This window comes from Mercenaria mercenaria, chromosome 5 (genome assembly GCF_021730395.1).
Source record: "Mercenaria mercenaria strain notata chromosome 5, MADL_Memer_1, whole genome shotgun sequence".
NCBI lineage: Eukaryota > Metazoa > Mollusca > Bivalvia > Venerida > Veneridae > Mercenaria > Mercenaria mercenaria.
In genome coordinates this window covers 93,064,314-93,082,598 of record NC_069365.1, presented here as the reverse complement: position 1 = coordinate 93,082,598, position 18,285 = coordinate 93,064,314, and the positions used below count along the sequence as shown (strand labels likewise).

The window sequence follows — 18,285 nt, the reverse complement described above, 5'->3', positions numbered from 1 at the left end:
CAAAAACAAGGTCAGTAGGTCTAAAAATAGAAAAACCTTGTGACCTCTCTAGAGGCCATACTTTTCAATGGATCTTCATGAAAATTGGTCAGAATGTTCATCTTGATGATATCTAGGTCAGGTTCGAAACTGGATCACGTGCCAAAAACTAGGTCAGTAGGTCAAATAATAAAAGAAACCTTGTGACCTCTCTAGAGGCCATATTTTTCATGGGATCTGTATGAAAATTGGTCTGAATATTCACCTTGATAATATCTAGGTCAAGTTCGAAACTGGGTCAACTGCGGTCAAAAACTAGGTCAGTAGGTCTAAAAATAGAAAAACCTTTTGACCACTCTAGAGGCCATATTTTTCAATGGATCTTCATGAAAATTTGTCTGAATGTTCACTTAATGATATCTAGATAAAGTTTGAAACTGGGTCACGTCTGGTCAAAACTAGGTCAGTAGGTATAAAAATAGAAAAACCTTGTGACCTCTCTAGAGGCCATACTCTTCATGAGATCTTCATGAAAATTGGTGAGAATGTTCACCTTGATAATATCTAAGTCAAGTTTAAAACTGGGTCATGTGCCTTCAAAAACTAGGCCATTAGGTTAAATAATAGAAAACCTTGTGACCTCTCTAGAAGCCATATTTTTCGATGGATCTTCATGAAAATTGGGTCATGTGGAGACAGGTGAGCGATTCAGGACCATCATGGTCCTCTTGTATTTATATACAATAAAGCATTAGTTTAGTGTACAACCCTTCGACATGCATTCATGTGCTTGATAATCAGCTAGTTCAGATTAATATCTGTATAGAGTTGTGGCCCTTGAATTGATCAAAATTGTGAAAACTTTGGCAGTCACCTCAGATAATCATAATGTTGATAGCTGAGATAGGCCTGTGATTTTGGCATGCTTGTTTTATGTGATTTGTTTTGAATAGACATAGTTGATTGACATATTTGATTGTTAGCTCACCTGTCACAAGGTGACAAGGTGAGCTTTTGTGATCGCGTGGCGTCCGTCATCCGTGCGTTCGTCCGTTCGTGCGTGCATCCGTCCGTAAACTTTTGCTTGTGACCACTCTAGAGGTCACATTTTTCATGGGACCTTTATGAAAGTTGGTCTGAATGTTCACCTTGATGATATCTAGGTCAAGTTTGAAACTGGGTTACGTGCGGTCCAAAATTAGGTCAGTAGGTCTAAAAATAGAAAAACCTTGTGACCTGTCTAGAGGCCATACTTTTCAATGGATCTTCATGAAAATTGGTCAGAATGTTTACCTTGATGATATCTAGATCAAGTTTGATACTGGGTCACGTGCCTTCAAAAACTAGGTCAGTAGGTCAAATAATAGAAAAACCTTGGGACCTCTCTAGAGGTCACATTTTTCATCGGATCTGTATGAAAGTTGGTATGAATGTTCATCTTAATTATATCTAAATCAATTCGAAACTGGGTCAACTGTGGTCAAAAACTAGGTCAGTAGGTCTAAAAATAGAAAAACCTTGTGATCTCTCTAGAGGCCGTACTTTTCAATAAATCTTCATGAAAATTGGTCTGGATGTTCAACTTGACGATATCTAGAAAAACATTGTGACCTCTCTAGAGGCCATATTTTTCATGGGTTCTGTATGAAAGTTGGTCTGAATGTTCATCTTGATGATATCTAGGTCAAGTTTGAAACTGGTTTAACTGCGATCAAAAACTAGGTCAGTAGGTCTAAAAATAGAAAAACCTTGTGACCTCTCTAGAGACCATACGTTTCAATAGATCTTCATAATAATTAGTCAGAATGTTCACCTTGATGATATCTAGGTCTGGTTTGAAACTGGATCACGTGCCTTCAAAAACTAGGTCAGTAGGTCAAATAATAAAAGAAACCTTGTGACCTCTCTAGAGGCCATATTTTTCATGGGATCTGTATGAAAATTAGTCTGAATATTCATCTTGATGATATCTAGTTCAAGTTTGAAACTGGGTCGACTGCAGTCAAAAACTAGGTCAGTAGGTCTAAAAATAGAAAATCCTTTTGACCACTCTAAAGGCCATATTTTTCAATGGATCTTCATGAAAATTGGTCTTAATGTTCACCTTCATGATATCTAGATAAAGTTTGAAACTGGGTCACGTGTGGTCAAAACTAGGTCAGTAGATATAAAAATAGAAAAACCTTGTGACCTCACTAGAGGCCATAATCTTCATGAGATCTTCATGAAAATTGGTGAGAATGTTCACCTTGATAATATCTAAGTCAAGTTCAAAACTGGGTCATGTGCCTTCAAAAATAGGTCATTAGGTCAAATAGTAGAAAAACCTTGTGACCTCTCTAGAAGCCATAATTTTCAACAGATCTTCATGAAAATTGGGTCATGTGGAGACCGGTGAGGGATTCAGGACCATCATGGTCCTCTTGTTTAGTAGAGTAGGGGACAGAATCTCTTCCTACAGTGGTATTCCAGAGTAGGCCTACTGTGAAATCATTTCATTTTGTGGTTTTGGTCAAAATAGCTTTTACATAAGGGTTTTGAATAAATTTTTTGGATTTCAATTTCTACATGTAAAGAAAATGGGAAATTTATTTGTTTATTTAGATCTAGTTTAATGTCATGGTTTGACTGCACCACAGAATCCAGAAAAAGTAGCCCCCCATGAATATTAATGTGCTCACAGTATTAATCACATTTTGTGATAGCTCTAGTTTTGCCAGTTTTAAGCATCTTCCATCTCTTGAGAAGGTAAATACTGTATCTCTTTGGCTACTTTTACCTTGCCAGAGCTGGTACCACTAAAAGGCACTACTCTCCCTAGGGCTAAAGAAATATTACTTGTCCACTTTTAAATACAAGTGGAAATCGGCTCTAGGTGAGTGGAACTTGCTGCAGTTCTCTTCCTGCAGGAAGAATGACAAAAAAAATGAAATATATCTATAAATCAAAACTGAGCCTACAGAAGTTGGTTTATTGTTCACAACTCATAAACTCTTAAAGCTTTCCTGCTCCTCTATAAAAACTGCATTATGATTTCATTAACTTCATGTTTGATAGTCTAGAACAAGATTCTGGTATAGATGTATACTATTTCAAACAAACTTTAAAGCTATCTGTAAAAATCGAATTACAGAGTAAGTACAAAATGTACAGGACTTTAATTGTAGGCAGCTTGTCCTGCAAGATGTAATGCTTTCAAAGAATTTGTTGAACTCTGCTCTCATTTATTAAACTATACTTAATTTTTACCTAACCATCTTGTTTTTATTATACCCCAAAGGTGAGCATATTAAAATCGCACTGTCCATGTGTGTGTGTGTGTGTTCACCCATCCGTGAAAATTCTTGTCCAGGCTGTAAAACAGCCATCCATAAAGGGCTTTTGAAATAACCTGGCTTTAATGTTCATCATAATGAGGCGATATGTCATACATTAGACCCAGACCCCTAGCTCCAAGGTCAAGGTCACGCTTGGAGGTTAAAGGTTAACAGGGTCTGTTTTGTGTCTGGTCCATAAATCTGCCATCCATGATGGGATTTTGAAATAACTTAGAATAAATGTTTACCATAATGAGACGATGTATCCTATGCAAGACCTAGACACTTAGCTTCATGGTCAAGGTCAAACTTAGAAGTCAAAGGTTAACAAGGAATGTTTTGTGTCCGGTCCATAACTCTGCCATTGATGCAGGGCTTTTGAGATTACTCGGCATAAATGTTGCCCACAATGAGACAATGAGTCATGTGCAAGATTCAGACCCCTAGCTCTAAGGTCAAGGTAACACTTAGAGGTTAAAGGTTAACATGTTCTGTTTCTTGTCTGGTCCATAACTGCCATGGATGAAAGCATTTTTAAAATTACTTTGCATAAATGTTTCCTATATTGAGAGGACATATCATGCGCAAGACATAGACCCCTAGCTCCAAGGTCACACTTAGAAGTCAAAGGTGTTTCTTGTCTGGTCAATAACTCTGTCATTTTTCAAGCGATTTGAAAATAATTTGACACAAATGTTAATCATATTGAGGTGTGTCACGCATATGACCCAGTTCTCTTGGGTCAAGGTCAAGGTCATGAATTGATGTGTGTTTTTTTTTGCGCAGACAACTGTAGCATTCTTGAATATGATTCAGGGGCATTTGTCACCAATAGTGACAGTTCTTGTTAAATAAGTTGAATACTAAATACAACAAGAATTGACTGAATCTCACTTTACAGATATATGGAGGAGGTCATTTCAAGGTCAACACTGCATTGAATATGACTGTGAATCACTTGCTGGCTGTGTATTCAGGTGGAAAGCTAGATCTCAGTGGAGCTGGTTTCCAGTCTAACTCTGTAAAGCATGGACCCGGAGCTGGAATAGGTATGTATGAAGATCATGATGGTAGATAACTAAAAACTGAATGCAAGGTTTTGTTATCTTCAGATGGAACTTTCTGTTAGCATGTACAGTTCTGTCAAGTGCAGACAAATCTATGAAATATTAATCACAAACAAGATTGTAGAGGTTGAGAGGTTTCCATTGTCATTTTGAATTCCAGAATATTTTTCCAAAGAAAAAGTAATTATGTGAACTTCAGTAATTTAGCAGCCTTTATGTTTCTGTTTTAAGGTTCTAGATCAGGTGGAAGTGGTGGTGGTCATGGCGGCAGTGGTGGGCGAGGTTCCGGCCTTACATCAGTGGGTACAGGGTATGACTCCATGTACGAGCCCCACATTGCAGGCTCAGCTGGTGGACATGGTTACCATTTTGGTATGTTCATTTGTGAAGTATAATGTTTTGACAGAAATTATTAATTTGTATAGTCATTTAAAACTCAGTGACTCAAATCATGTTGAGATTATGTTGTGTTTTATGTGTAAGTTATATTGCATTTCTATGAGAACCATTTTTTTCCGATTTATCACATGTATACTGTATGACTATTTATAAAGTTTGGGCAGTTATGTGTTTAATTGGTGTCTTAAAAAAGTTATCTTATATTTTAAGTTTTTAAAAAATAGAAAAATGAAGTAATTATTATGAATGTGCAAGGTGTAGTATCCCTTACATTTTATCTTTGATAGTTATAGTTTTTGTAGTTTTGTATCATTGTTTGAAAATAATTCACACAGGTGAACTGTACTTTGGAGACAATGCCTATGGTAATACAGTGGTACGGAAAGGTTTAGGAGGGGCTGGAGGAGGTATCCTTGAGGTACACAGTCGCCATGTAGACATTGATGGTCTGGTTGCTGCTAATGGCATGAACCCGGATTCTAGATCTGATCGGGGTGCTGGTAAGTGCTCAGATATTACGAACCGAATAATATTGAAGTAGATCATATTCTATGAGTAGTCGAAATTCGTAATATTATAGGTAAAAAAATGTAAGATTATCAAGGCCAAGTAGATCAGTTAACAGGTAAATATCAGTGTTTATGATTTGTCTAGATTAATCAAAAAGTTTGATTACACAAACAGCAGTTTAAGTTCTGCGCTTAGTTGTTATATTTTATTGGGTGGTTTACAGTTGGTTATTTCTATGATGGAACACAATGTCTATTCCTTTGTTGATGGCACTAGTACAGGAATTATTTTGTTTTATGAAGAAAAAAAGGTAATTGTAATGACATCGTGTAGAAAAAATACTTTCTGTGCAGGTGGTGGTGCTGGTGGTGCAATCTGGATTGTATGTGAAGAAGTTGTTGGACATGGCACAATTACAGCATATGGTGGTAATGGAGGTGGGGTCAAAGGTCAAGCTGGTGGTGGTGGTGCTGGAGGCAGAATCTCGGTACAGTGTGATAACATCCACAAGTTTAATATCACCATGAAGGCTTATGGAGGTAGAAATTTTACAGTTGTATGTAAAACATTTAAGTATGCAGATTTAAAGGACCTGTGAAGATAAATGATGTTATCTTAAGGACTGTTTGTGATTTCGGCGTTCTACAGTTTTTATGAAAACTGACTTGTGTTTTAGCTACATTTACATCAGAAGAGTGTAGAATTGCATAACAAGAGTATGTAATCTTACTGAAGTTACTAAGTGCCATTATGGCTTAATATATATCACATATATATATTTTAAGTAATATACCAGTTTTGAGGAAGAGAAAACAAATGGTGTCTGCGGGCTTTCAAGTCGTTTTTTTTTTGCCTGCAAGGTTTGAAACATTACTGTTACTGTTAACCAGATTCTCATGGTTGATGGAAATTGCCCCCCCATATGAATAGTCTAGGCAACTTGAGACTAATACTGTATAAAATATGATTTTAACTGAGGAACTTACATGTCAGTATTACTGCTGTTTGGTTTAAAGCTACATATTCTATATTTTTGATCTACAGTTTGGTGGTGTAGGGTACTTAGATTTGCCTTGATTAATTCATCTGCTTGTCCATCCTAATTTCTGTATTGTATAGCTCTAGAAGTATTTCTTCTTGAGTCATTACACCTCGCAAGACTTTATTCAGCTTGTGAGTTTAGCACCTGTTGTTTTAATTTGGATTTCAAGCAGCAAGACTAGCATTATGGCCTTTGACTTTATATGCATACAGTGACAGGAGTTGGGGCACTGGTGTCCTATGGACACACATCTTGTTCTACTTTGTTTCTATATAAGAAACTTTTTCCACAAATGAGTTTGTATAACTTTTTGTTAAGGTGTGAGTAACAGTGAAACTGGTGGAGCAGGCACAGCTTATCTTGAAGCCAGGTATGAAAATGGTACACTATACAAACAGAAACTGTTAGTTGACAATAACGGCCATGACTACCCTCATGCAGCTGACTACAATGCAGGATTCTTGATAAATCTTCTGAACGGAGAGTATAATGATATCAGCAACACTGGCGGTGTAACATGGCTCTATCATGACAGACTGGCATACAGCTTCAAAGAATTAGATGTACGAGGAAATGCCCATGTTGCCATTTTGAGCGACACAGACAACGAGGTCATCGATTTACGTGTTGGTTTCCTTTGGGGTGACAGATCTGGTGTACTGCATGCAGGCAGGAATCAGACGTTTGGACTTAGTGACGTAGACGTTTATCTGCCAACTAACTTAGCTGCATACAGGTATAAAGTTTTAACTTTTAAGGATATTTCTGCGGATAGTACAATCAAAACTTCGTTCACTTGAATGGGACCACTGACCAGGAAAATGTGACACTGTGCTAGTTATCAGTATTCAAGCCATCGAACAAAATGCATAGTATAGGGAATTGAGCAGGACCTGATAATGAGTTAAAAGAAAGGTGGTGTTGATCAAATTATCCGAGTTCAAGGGAACAAAGTTTGACTGTAGTTTAAAAATATTAGATGTGCTACAGTATTGTCTGACACTACTTAAATGGTAATTCATGGGACTGAAAGAGACCACTAAATAGACTAAATGGGGGAAAACTTTTCAAAGATTTTTTGTAGAAAAAGAATGAATGCCTATTATAGTTTAGTCATAATTTTAAATAATGAACATGAGCAGTCTTACAGTCTTTTAGGTAATCTAGATTTCTATGTAATTATATGAAGTATCCATGTGTTTGAATCTATAGGTATTAGAATCGCCTTGTAAATTGACAGTTACACTTTCAGTATGTAAATCATAGCTATTTCAAATTGTGAAAGCTGTTTAACATTTATAACAGAAATTTAGATCTTTCTTGTAGCTTATCACTTGAGATTTGTTAGTTTGTAAACCCCAGTGGAATTATATGGGGTCGGTATGATAATTGGGTTAGGGGAGGCATTAGTCGAATTCCCATATTTATCATACTGACCCCACTTATTTCTGTTGAGGGTCTCTAGCAAAGTCAGTAGCTGATTTATGTTTTATCGGCCAATAATTTTAAGTCTAATCACCTGTAACCATCTTTTAACCAATGGAAATGATAGAAACTAGTAGGAATTGAAACAAAACTAGATAGTGGATGATTTCGCCTCTGTAAAATTTAAAGATTTTCTGAAAGTAGTGCGTATTTCTTTTTTTTTTACAGGTATAGTAGAATTGAAGTGCCATCAAAAGTGACATTACGTGAAGTGTGGGCTGAAATCAATGGTACCATTGAAGGCATGAACGTAATAGCTGTTGAAAATGAGGGAGAACTCTATATCTGGTCATACGCAAACTCAGATGGCTACAAAGAGGGACAGCTTGTAGCGACCAATATTTCCATCCGTGCTGGTGGGAAGTTTGAGCCTCTGACTGCAGTGGAGCAAATGAATCTGATAGTAACGAGGCTGGTCATTAACGGGAATGGTTACGTCAGAACTAATAACCTGAAACTGAATGCTACCAATGTTACTGTAGATCTCTCAGGTAAACAGAAATTTTATTGTGAATTTTATTGATTTTCTTATGTTTGATTTACCTAAAGGAGGGTTTTGAAAATTATAGATATATACCATTAACCCATATCGTGTTGGACACAACTGATTCTGCCTTTGCGACAAGTATAGATAATGATCAACCTGCACATCTGTGCAGTCTGATCAAGATCTGCACTATTGCCATTCAGTCAGTATCTTTTTATTAAGCATCCCTTTTAACAGTTAAAGATACTGTCCAAATTGAAAGATGGACAAGTTCATTATTGAAATTTAGTAAGGTAAGGGTTAATATTAAACATGATTTTAAAGACTCAAAGCAATATTCAGAATGACTTCTTTAAAACTTAGATTTACTTTTCAGGAGATTTCCATGCAGACTACACAGGATTCCCAGGCAGTGAGGGTCCTGGTGGGGGAAGAAATGCCAACAGTCATGAAGGTGGAGGTACAGGTGGAGGTCACGGAGGTCGAGGTGGTAGATGTAAATCAGGATATTACTCAGCCTATGCTTATGATTCCATCTATTTCCCCACCGAGATGGGCAGTGGAGGTGGCAATTCTCCTAGTGGAAATGGTGGCAGGGGTGGAGGTAATGATAACTAGAGCATTCTTTCCCTTTCCTGGAACTATACTAAAACTTTACAGAATGTGTAGCTCTTTAAAAACTAGGTCATGTTCTCTTACCAGCCAGTTCGGACCAGTATCTCTAGAATAGTTGCCCTTGAAGACAGGTAATAAAAATTGGCAAAATTGGCAGTTTCTAGGCCATTAATTGAGTACTTTTTCTTCAATATCAGCCATATTTACAAAGAGTGTGTTTCCCTAAAACATTTTGATAAGGTTTGATAACAACAAAGAAAAATATCAAACAGGGAATGCCACGCACCAAAAGCGCAGCCTCCTCAAAACGCAAACGCGTGCACCACACACACACACACACTCAAAGCTTACACATCAGGACAAAACGAACAACACACACACACACACACTCAAAGCCAACACATAAGGACAAGACGAACAATAAGCATACACACACGCGCGCACACAAAGTCAACACACAAGGACAAAACGAACAAACAAAGGAACACAGTGGGGCACCGCCTTAGAACGGTCAGTGGCAAAAACACCACTGGGGAGCTTAAACCGGTTTATGGTGCGCACCCAACCTCACTCTTACCCCCACCATGTTCCAAAGACATGGGGCAGTGTAAATAAAAGTAATCCCCTCCAAGTGCATCTCTAACACACGTAATGGAAACAAAAAGGCATGGCATGTAAAACACAAAACTGCTCGTGTATAAATATATAAAAGGCAAACCTTAAGAACCAAAAACAAGCCGGTTAAGAAAAGTTTATCCACAGTAATGGCCCTTGATTTAATCAGAATTTGCAAATATTAATGGTGTTCACTTGGTAACTAGAGTATTACCTGAACTAAACTTATACAGAATGTGTTCAATAAACAGCTAATCCAGCCATGTTTTCCAGAGTTATAGCCCTTAAATTAGTCCAAATTAAGAAACTTGACATTGTTGGCTTTATGAGTAGAATGTTCAAAAGTTACTTGCTGTGGAAGGCATATGTTGCAATTTTGGCTTTCTTGTTATGGAATAGGAAAGCTGTTACCAGTCTGAGCAATTCATAATATTGGTTTATATCTTGTCTCTGCCTGTCTGAGTAATGAAAATAGAGCGAAGTTAAGCAAAGATGTATTCATTTCAACTTATTAAACTCTAAGGCAGTAAAAATATTCAAGTTAAAGATTTTGTATGTTACTATTGATTCTTATTGTCATAATTTCATTTCAGAAAGTAAGTTTACAGTGATTTGTGTTTATTATTAGGCATTATACACATGTATATAAAAGATGAACTGAGAGTTGAAGGTCGTTTACATAGCAACGGTGAACGTGGCGGGGATAGTAAGGCTGGTGGAGGGGCTGGGGGATCTTTGTATATATCAGCCAATCATCTTGATGGAACTGGATCTATTGAAGTCACTGGAGGAGCAGGTATTTATGTCTTGTTTTCTTTATGAAATTATAAGCTGAAATTAACAAAAACAACAGCAAGGAAAAAATCTTTATTTAATCTCATATTGGTAATAAACAAGATTTGATTTATACAATGTAATTACTGCAATGAATAGGTGAATCAGTTGAACTGTTGTAGATCGTGTCTTATGAGTCTGTTTTCCATAAACTTGTTGCAGTCACAATTCAGCAGCATTGTATAAGCAAAGGGTATGGATTGGCCTGATCAGTTGTTAGTGATACATATACCATATTGTCATTATTGCCTTCTATTCAATGTGGTACATGAAGTCTGATAATTGGAGCACTAGATGATTTTAGTTAGTGATAAAGGTTATTTTCAATCATAGGTGGTACTGCTGGTGGTGGAGGAGGTGGTGGAAGAATAGCGATATATCATACAGATCAGAACCATTTCACTGGCAAATACCTTGTACATGGTGGGTGGGGTGTAGAGCAGTATGGTGGCCCAGGAACTGTTTATCTGGAATCTCACTTTGTCAAACCAGTCGACAGACGTTTGATCGCAGACAATGGGGGTCACTCAACAAGCAACAGGATTTACGAAGTCGAACGTCTTGATCTTGGGGGAAATTACTACTCAACTCATAATTTACCAGAAATGACTTTCCACAGTCACAGTGGTGTTAACACAACAACGGATTCACGTCCTTACTCACGGACTTATCCAGTTAGCTATCTCTTCAGTCATGGCAAAGCAAATGTCAACACATTCTACTTGTCTAATGCAAAACAGGCAACTCTGACCATTGATCTGCCATATAAAACATATGTGGAGTACTTGAGAATATTTCCATATTGCCAGAGGTAAACTTTTTGCATTTTTATATGCAAAGTCTAAATGCCATTCATGTTAAGTTTTGAATAGTAGAAATATTAATTACAGTATAGCCTTGTACTTTTTAATAACAAATACCTCTTTACATGGTAGATATGTTTCCCATATGTTAAATCATTCATAACCTAACTTTTGCAAAGTAACAATCTATCTAGAAAAACATACTTAGTTGTTGGTGATTGGAGAGGTTGTTTTGTATCTATATTGTTATATAAAAGATAACTTGGTGGTCTAGTGGTAACACTCTTGACTGTCAATCCAGAGGTCTGAGGTTCGAATCCCAGTCCAGGTACTGGACATTTCTGTGAGGGTCTTTAGTATCTCCCAATTAAGAGGCCAGTAATGGCACCAGGCTTGAAGAACCAGCTAGACTGCCAATTCGCAAAGAGCTATGCTGAGTTTGCTGGACATGCCTGTATCTATAGGATTTTTCTCTCTCTAGTCTGGGGGCTTTTTCCTGCTCTGTCCCTCTGTACCTGTATTAGTAGAGGATGAATTTGGCCCACTGAGTGGCTGCCTTTGGATTGTGTAAAGTGCCTTTGAACATGTCTATCATGGAAAGGTAGCCATATAAATCTAGTGTAAGATAATTATAATGAAGTAAAAAGGTACCATTCATTTTTGAAAAATGCTTATCGGGTGGATAGCATTGACTGTTTCTAGAACTTCCTTCTCTCAATGTAAAATAAACATGTGTTAACCTTTTTTTCAGTTATATAACCTCATATGCTGTAGGAAGTTCATTAGAAGGCGGGTCGGTAACAAGTCATACGAACGGATATATTAACACAGATTATTGTCAGACACAGAAAGAAATTGACCAGTATGGCACTGTGGAAATCAGGGATAATGTTGACAAGGTATATAGAACTTGCGTTTTGTGTCTCTAAATTGGCTGGTATTTTGCTTTAAAGTTCCATAAGGTTAAAGATTTTATGTTAAAAATGGACTAAACAGCTGTCCAGATAGATATTATGCATATTTTGCACGGTTAGGAAAACACTACTTTCAGTACAACCACATACACATGTATTATGAGTAGGGATGGCAACGAATAGCAATTTTTGTATTCGAATATTCGGTCAACCTTCCGAAAGAATATTCGGTCATCAAATGTTCAACTCGTATGATTTTACCGTAGGCCTATCCTTGGTTTACACCGAAAGTAATTCAAACATTGACGAATTAAGATTGACTTCTCGTTCTCATCGCTTGTTCATTTTTATGCCCCCGGCATCTACTGATGCGGGAGGCATATAGTGATTGTCCTGTCCGTCCGTTTTTCTGTTCGTCAGTTCGTCCGTCCGTACGAGGTTAACCAAATTGGACACGTTTCGTCTATCATCAATACCCCTAACTAGAATGACTTGATACTAATGCAGATGTATCCTGTGACCATTCCTCATCTTCAGACATCAACTGACCTCAGTTTGACTTTGAACATGACCTCGTTTTGGACTTAGGCTGCTTTGTATCGACAAGGATGCCACCGGGGGCATCAAGCGTTTATTGAACGCAGCTCCTTGTTTTTAATATAACATATTTGTTATTTGCCTTCATTTACATATAATCTTTATAGGTTTAATTTATTTTACATACATTTTGGATCAACTTTGATTGAAATCCGAGCCATTAGTTCAAGTGCTTTCTGATGATTTTTAGCTCGACTATTCGAAAATAGGGGAGCTATCCTACACGCCCCGGCGTCGGCGTTAGCGTTAGCGTGAGCGTCACACAAATGTTAAAGTTTGCGTACCACCCCAAATATTTTCAAAGTCCATTGAGATATTGCTTTCATATTTTGCATACTTGTTTACCATCATAACCCCAGTCTGTAAAAAGGAGGAGGCAACTCTATCAGGCATTTTGACTGAATTATGGCCCCTTTTCGACTTAGAATAAATGTTAAAGTTTGCGTACCACCCCAAATATTTTCAAAGTTCATTGAGATATAGCTTTCATATTTTGCATACTTGTTTACTATCATGACCCCAGTCTGTGAAAAGGAGGAGGCAACTCTATCAAGCATTTTGACAGAATTATGGCCCCTTTTCAACTTAGAATAAATGTTAAAGTTTGCGTACCACCCCAAATATTTTCAAAGTCCATTGAGATATTGCTTTCATATTTTGCATACTTGTTTACTATCATGTCCCCAGTCTATAAAAAGGAGGAGGCAACTCTATCAAGCATTTTGACTAAATTATGGCCCCTTTTCGACTTAGAATAAATGTTAAAGTTTGCGTACCACCCCAAATATTTTCAAAGTCCATTGAGATATAGCTTTCATATTTTGCATACTTGTTTACCATCATGACCCCAGTCTGTGAAAAGGAGGAGGCAACTCTATCAAGCAATTTGACTTAATTATGGCCCCTTTTCGACTTAGAATAAATGTTAAAGTTTGCGTACCACCCCAAATATTTTCAAAGTCCATTGAGATATTGCTTTCATATTTTGCATACTTGTTTACCATCATGACCCCAGTCTGTAAAAAGGATGAGACAACTCTATCAAGCATTTTGACTGAATTATGTCTTAGAACATGCTTATTGTAATGTTAAAGTTTTTCTCATTGCTTATATTATACTATCAGGCACTGAGAATAGTCGAGCGCGCTGTCCACTGACAGCTCTTGTTAATTACATGCGGTTTGAACCTACCGAAAACAAGGCAATTTGTAACGGATTTACATAAATTGGGGACCAATAAAATTTCTAAAGTAAGCAATTAGCGGTACTTACTACAGGGTACGATGTCATCATCAAAGCGATGTACAATTTCGGCACGCTAATATACAAAGTGACACATGTGACAGCGACAGAAGCCATTTCCGCGCGTATTTGATATGAAAGCGAATTTTGGTAAATTAGATAAACGAACATACTGGTTCTTTCATTTGTTTTTTATTTATTTCTTATGATCGTATATTTTTTCCCGAATATTCGAATAGTGAAACGAATATTCGAACATTCGTTGCCATCCCTAATTATGAGCTTTTGACATTGCAACAAAATAGGGATAGATTAAGAAATTTCAATTGGCCTTAAGGGCTTTTTCTTGGGGATATAAATTTGTGGATTTTTTTTTACATTTGAACTTTTTTTGAAGTAAAGACAAACTGTGAATTCAACTACTAATGAATGAATTTTAAGTTATAGCTCTTGCATACTGCTGGTATTCACTTGTTACATGAATTAACTTTTTTATTTTTGGAAAATATGGAGGGGGCATTTATTAAACAAGGAGCTGCGTTCAATAAACGCTTGATGCCCCCGGTGGCATCCTTGTCGATACAAAGCAACCCAAGTCCAAAATGAGGTCATGGACAAGGTCAAATTGAGGTCAGGTGATGTTTGAAGATGAGTAATGGTCACAGGTTACATATGTATTAGTATCAATTCATTCTTATAAGTGGTATTGATGCTAGACGAAACAGTCCCATTTGGTTAACCAAGAGATGGCCCATATAAAGCAACCTAAGTCCAAAATGAGGTCAAGGTCAAACTGAGGTCAGGTGATATTTGAAGATGAGGAATGGTCACAGGTTACATCTGTGTTAGTATCAATTCATTCTTGTAAGCGGTATTGATGCTAGACGAAACGGTCCAATTTGGTTAACCAAGAGATGGCCCATATAAAGCAATCTTAGTCCAAAATGATGTCAAGGTAAAACTGAGATCGGGTGATGTCTAAAGATGAGGAATGGTCACAGGTTACATCTGCATTAGTATCGAGTCATTCTAGTAAGGGATATTGATGCTAGACGAAACGGTCCAATTTGGTTAACCTCATACGGACGGACGATCACTTTATACCTCCCGCATCAGTAGATGCCGGGGGCATAAAATATACATTTTGTGAATTTTTGCGCTAGTTTTCTTTTCAAAACATTTTGAGTATCAGGTTGATTTGCAAATAGATTTAATTACAAGCAGATGAAATGATGGAGAAAACAGTTTTTGAGTCAGATTGTATCATAGATATATGCTGGATTTTCAGATCATCATACACCTAAGAGCAAGAGGGAACTATGTGGCCCTGAGTGAGATAGAAGTATATGTGAGGGAAGATCCTGCCTCAAAAACTCAGACACCATATAGTAACGGCAATGGTGCAGGCTACATTCTACCAGAGAAAACATCTTCTACCTTTACATTTGATAAGGTAACAGAATACTAGAACATTTAATTGACATTAAATTAACTGACATTTTTATTAAGGCAATAACATAATTTATTTATTATATAAGTGACTTTCCACCAAACCTTACCGGAGTGATCAGTAACAAGCCTCATTGTGCATCTTTAGACATGTTCCAGTTCAGTGATTAAGGAACCATGTATCAGTTAATCGTCTTTCTGCAGGTCTCAATCAAAAGGTAGTAGTTAAAAGGATATCTTGAATAATTAGGTTTTATGGGTTAAGGTGTAACTTCATACAAAAATCTCTGCCCACAGAAATTTGAGAGAGAGAAAGCGTGTTCCTATATAAGTGACCAAACAGCAGAAATTTTTGTTTCGTATCATTTTTCTATGTTTCATATTGTTAGTCAGATATCTGTTAGGAAGTTAGGATTTCTGTTGTTACTGCACATTTTACTTTGCTTTGCAGATGGAAATTCTTGGAGGGGCCTCTCTCAATCTAGATGGTACAAACATGAAACTAACAGCACATGAGGTAGCTGGAGATGACACAGGCAGGCTTACTCTGAGACAGACCCAGATATACAATAACACACAGGCCAGGGTATTGCAAACATTTGGTGTCCTCACTCAGAGAGAATCAAGCCTGAACTTACCTCTGGAACTGGACTGTCGAGGAGTTGATCTGTATGTAAAAGGTAAGTATTGTTGTCCTAAACCATCAGTAAGAAATCAGCTATTTACACGTCTAGTGTTAATATTTTGATTCCATTTGAAATGGTTATTTCTTGCAATTTTATTCTAGCTAGAATATGTGCAGTAAGCTTGAAACTTAAAAAACCATTTTCAGGTTCTTTTCATGGATGAAATTTGTATTAATGAGTCATGAGATATTGTAACAAAAAGTTTGTTTGAAAATGAAATGTTTTTGCTATTCATTAGCTAAATGTTTTACTTTTTCAGATGATATATATCAATGCTTAGATACCATTTGCATTGAAAATAAATTTTGCAGGTATTCCAACTTCCCTATTCTCTTGAAATTATCATGTCTAACTTTCAGGATATTTCCACTCCATGGAGAATTTCACAGTGAATGCCAGATGTAACCTGACAATAGACCACCATAAAATAACTGAGAACTTTATAGACAACCTGGACATCAAGACGTTTGGGTCTGTGACAGTTTTCACTGAAGAAGAGGCTTTAACTACCCTTGTAGGAACCTCACTGACTGTGCGCAGTGGTGCTAGGGTAAGATATACCTTGGAATATTATTGGCACTGACTCTTAAAAAAAATGAAAAATTGGTCTCATGTCTAGCATTAACTTTTTGTTACATTTATGTTGGAGTAGTTTATTTTCAGACTTTCTTCGTGTATAGTTTTATATTTTGGAAAACCCATCCAAGGTGTCCAGTGCAAGTAACAAGTAAAATAGCAAATAAACAGATAAGTGGAATAATTTTTTTTCACACACCCAACATAACAAAATGATATTAAAAGGAAAATAACTGTAAAACTAAATCATATCAAAATGAAATGAACAGGTTTTTTTTTTCATGACAAATTTGAAAGCACAGTCAGGCACTTCTTGTGTAAGTTGTTATTTTCTTCTCTTGTTAGAAGTGTAAAAAACTGGTTACTTCAAATATATATCTGATGTGCACTGTAAAGGTGCTACAAATTTTAGCTGGACCATATACCTTGCCAAACGTGGTGTGATAGGATTGTCAGTTTATCTGTACTTCTGTCTACTGTCTTTAGACAATGTTTGAGGGACTGCAATAAAACATAATGGAAATGTAAACTACTATCTATAGGGAAACGCATCCCTGCAAGTTTTTTTATGTAATTGTGTGAAGAACAAGCAGAGTTCTATTAAAATTAAAACTTACTTGTACTCACTGACATGTTCATTTGTTTTAGTTATCCTCCAATGATCTGAAGCTAGACTATTTCAATGTGACCATAGAACCATATGGTTTACTGACTGTCACTGAAGGATGTCCTACAAATACAGCATGAAGGTAACATTATTAAGATTCAGTTAGTACTAGAGTATATAAAAAACTGAAAATTATCAATTTATATAAGAATACATTTGAGTAGTAAATTAGAGTTCATCAATATTTTAAGAAAACAGAAAATTTACTTGATAAAATTATCAGATCTCCTTCAGCCCCAAAAAAAGGCATTTAGCAGTTATTCACAAAGAAAAAAAGAAGCAATTAATACCATTGATTTATGATTCTTGATGTTCAGTATATGTTAATTTAATGTTTGATTTTCCTTTTAAATTTTTCAAACCTTTCGGCATTTGTCTTCAGGCATGCTGCTTAAAAAAATGCAACAAATAGTGTGAGATTTCTGTCTTACTTTGTTTATAGGTATAGGTGCAGGTCATGGCCACCTTGATGGAAGTTCTGGAGGAGGTTATGGTGGGAATGGAGGTCAAGGTGAAGGTCAACCTGTTGCAGGTGGTGCTCATGCTTCATTCTTGTATCCCACCAAGTTTGGTAAAAATGGTGGACATTCTAAGTTTCCCCATCTGGGTGGTACAGGCGGAGGTCGAATGTATCTGAAAGTGAATCACACATTGACTGTAGATGGATTTTTGACCGCACAAGGAGGTAACTGGAGATCTGTTGCAGCTGGTGGGGGCAGTGGTGGCACCATTCATATTGAGACCTACACCATTGATGGTAGTGGGGAAGTTGATGCCTCTGGTGGAGCAGGTTATGGTGGAAGCTGGTCCAAGCATGGTGGTGGAGGAGGAGGTGGCCGAGTTACTTTGTACTACATGTATAACTTCTTTGTTGGTAAGTTACTCTAATCATTATACTGGTAGTAATAGAGGTACTGGTTTAGCTGGTATATAGTAAGATAACATTTTCTAATTTTCAGTAACGAGAACAAGTCCAGCGACTGAAAATGCTTATTGGAACT

The 18,285-nt window shown here is 36.8% G+C and overlaps 1 protein-coding gene across 1 annotated transcript in view; it reads left to right on the top strand.

The window, feature by feature from the left end:
• Window positions 1-4,347: 4,347 nt before the first annotated feature.
• LOC123558659 (uncharacterized) overlaps window positions 4,348-18,285 on the top strand; it is a 119,339-nt gene continuing 105,401 nt past the window's right edge. The window contains exons 1-15 of the mRNA XM_053544773.1: window positions 4,348-4,366; window positions 4,595-4,735; window positions 5,098-5,262; window positions 5,626-5,811; window positions 6,633-7,050; window positions 7,968-8,290; window positions 8,663-8,890; window positions 10,145-10,312; window positions 10,684-11,161; window positions 11,905-12,052; window positions 15,195-15,359; window positions 15,807-16,035; window positions 16,401-16,591; window positions 17,266-17,344; window positions 17,727-18,158. Of these exons, the coding sequence (XP_053400748.1) occupies window positions 4,348-4,366; window positions 4,595-4,735; window positions 5,098-5,262; window positions 5,626-5,811; window positions 6,633-7,050; window positions 7,968-8,290; window positions 8,663-8,890; window positions 10,145-10,312; window positions 10,684-11,161; window positions 11,905-12,052; window positions 15,195-15,359; window positions 15,807-16,035; window positions 16,401-16,591; window positions 17,266-17,344; window positions 17,727-18,158 (3,370 nt within the window). The remainder of the gene's footprint in view (window positions 4,367-4,594; window positions 4,736-5,097; window positions 5,263-5,625; window positions 5,812-6,632; window positions 7,051-7,967; window positions 8,291-8,662; window positions 8,891-10,144; window positions 10,313-10,683; window positions 11,162-11,904; window positions 12,053-15,194; window positions 15,360-15,806; window positions 16,036-16,400; window positions 16,592-17,265; window positions 17,345-17,726; window positions 18,159-18,285) is intronic.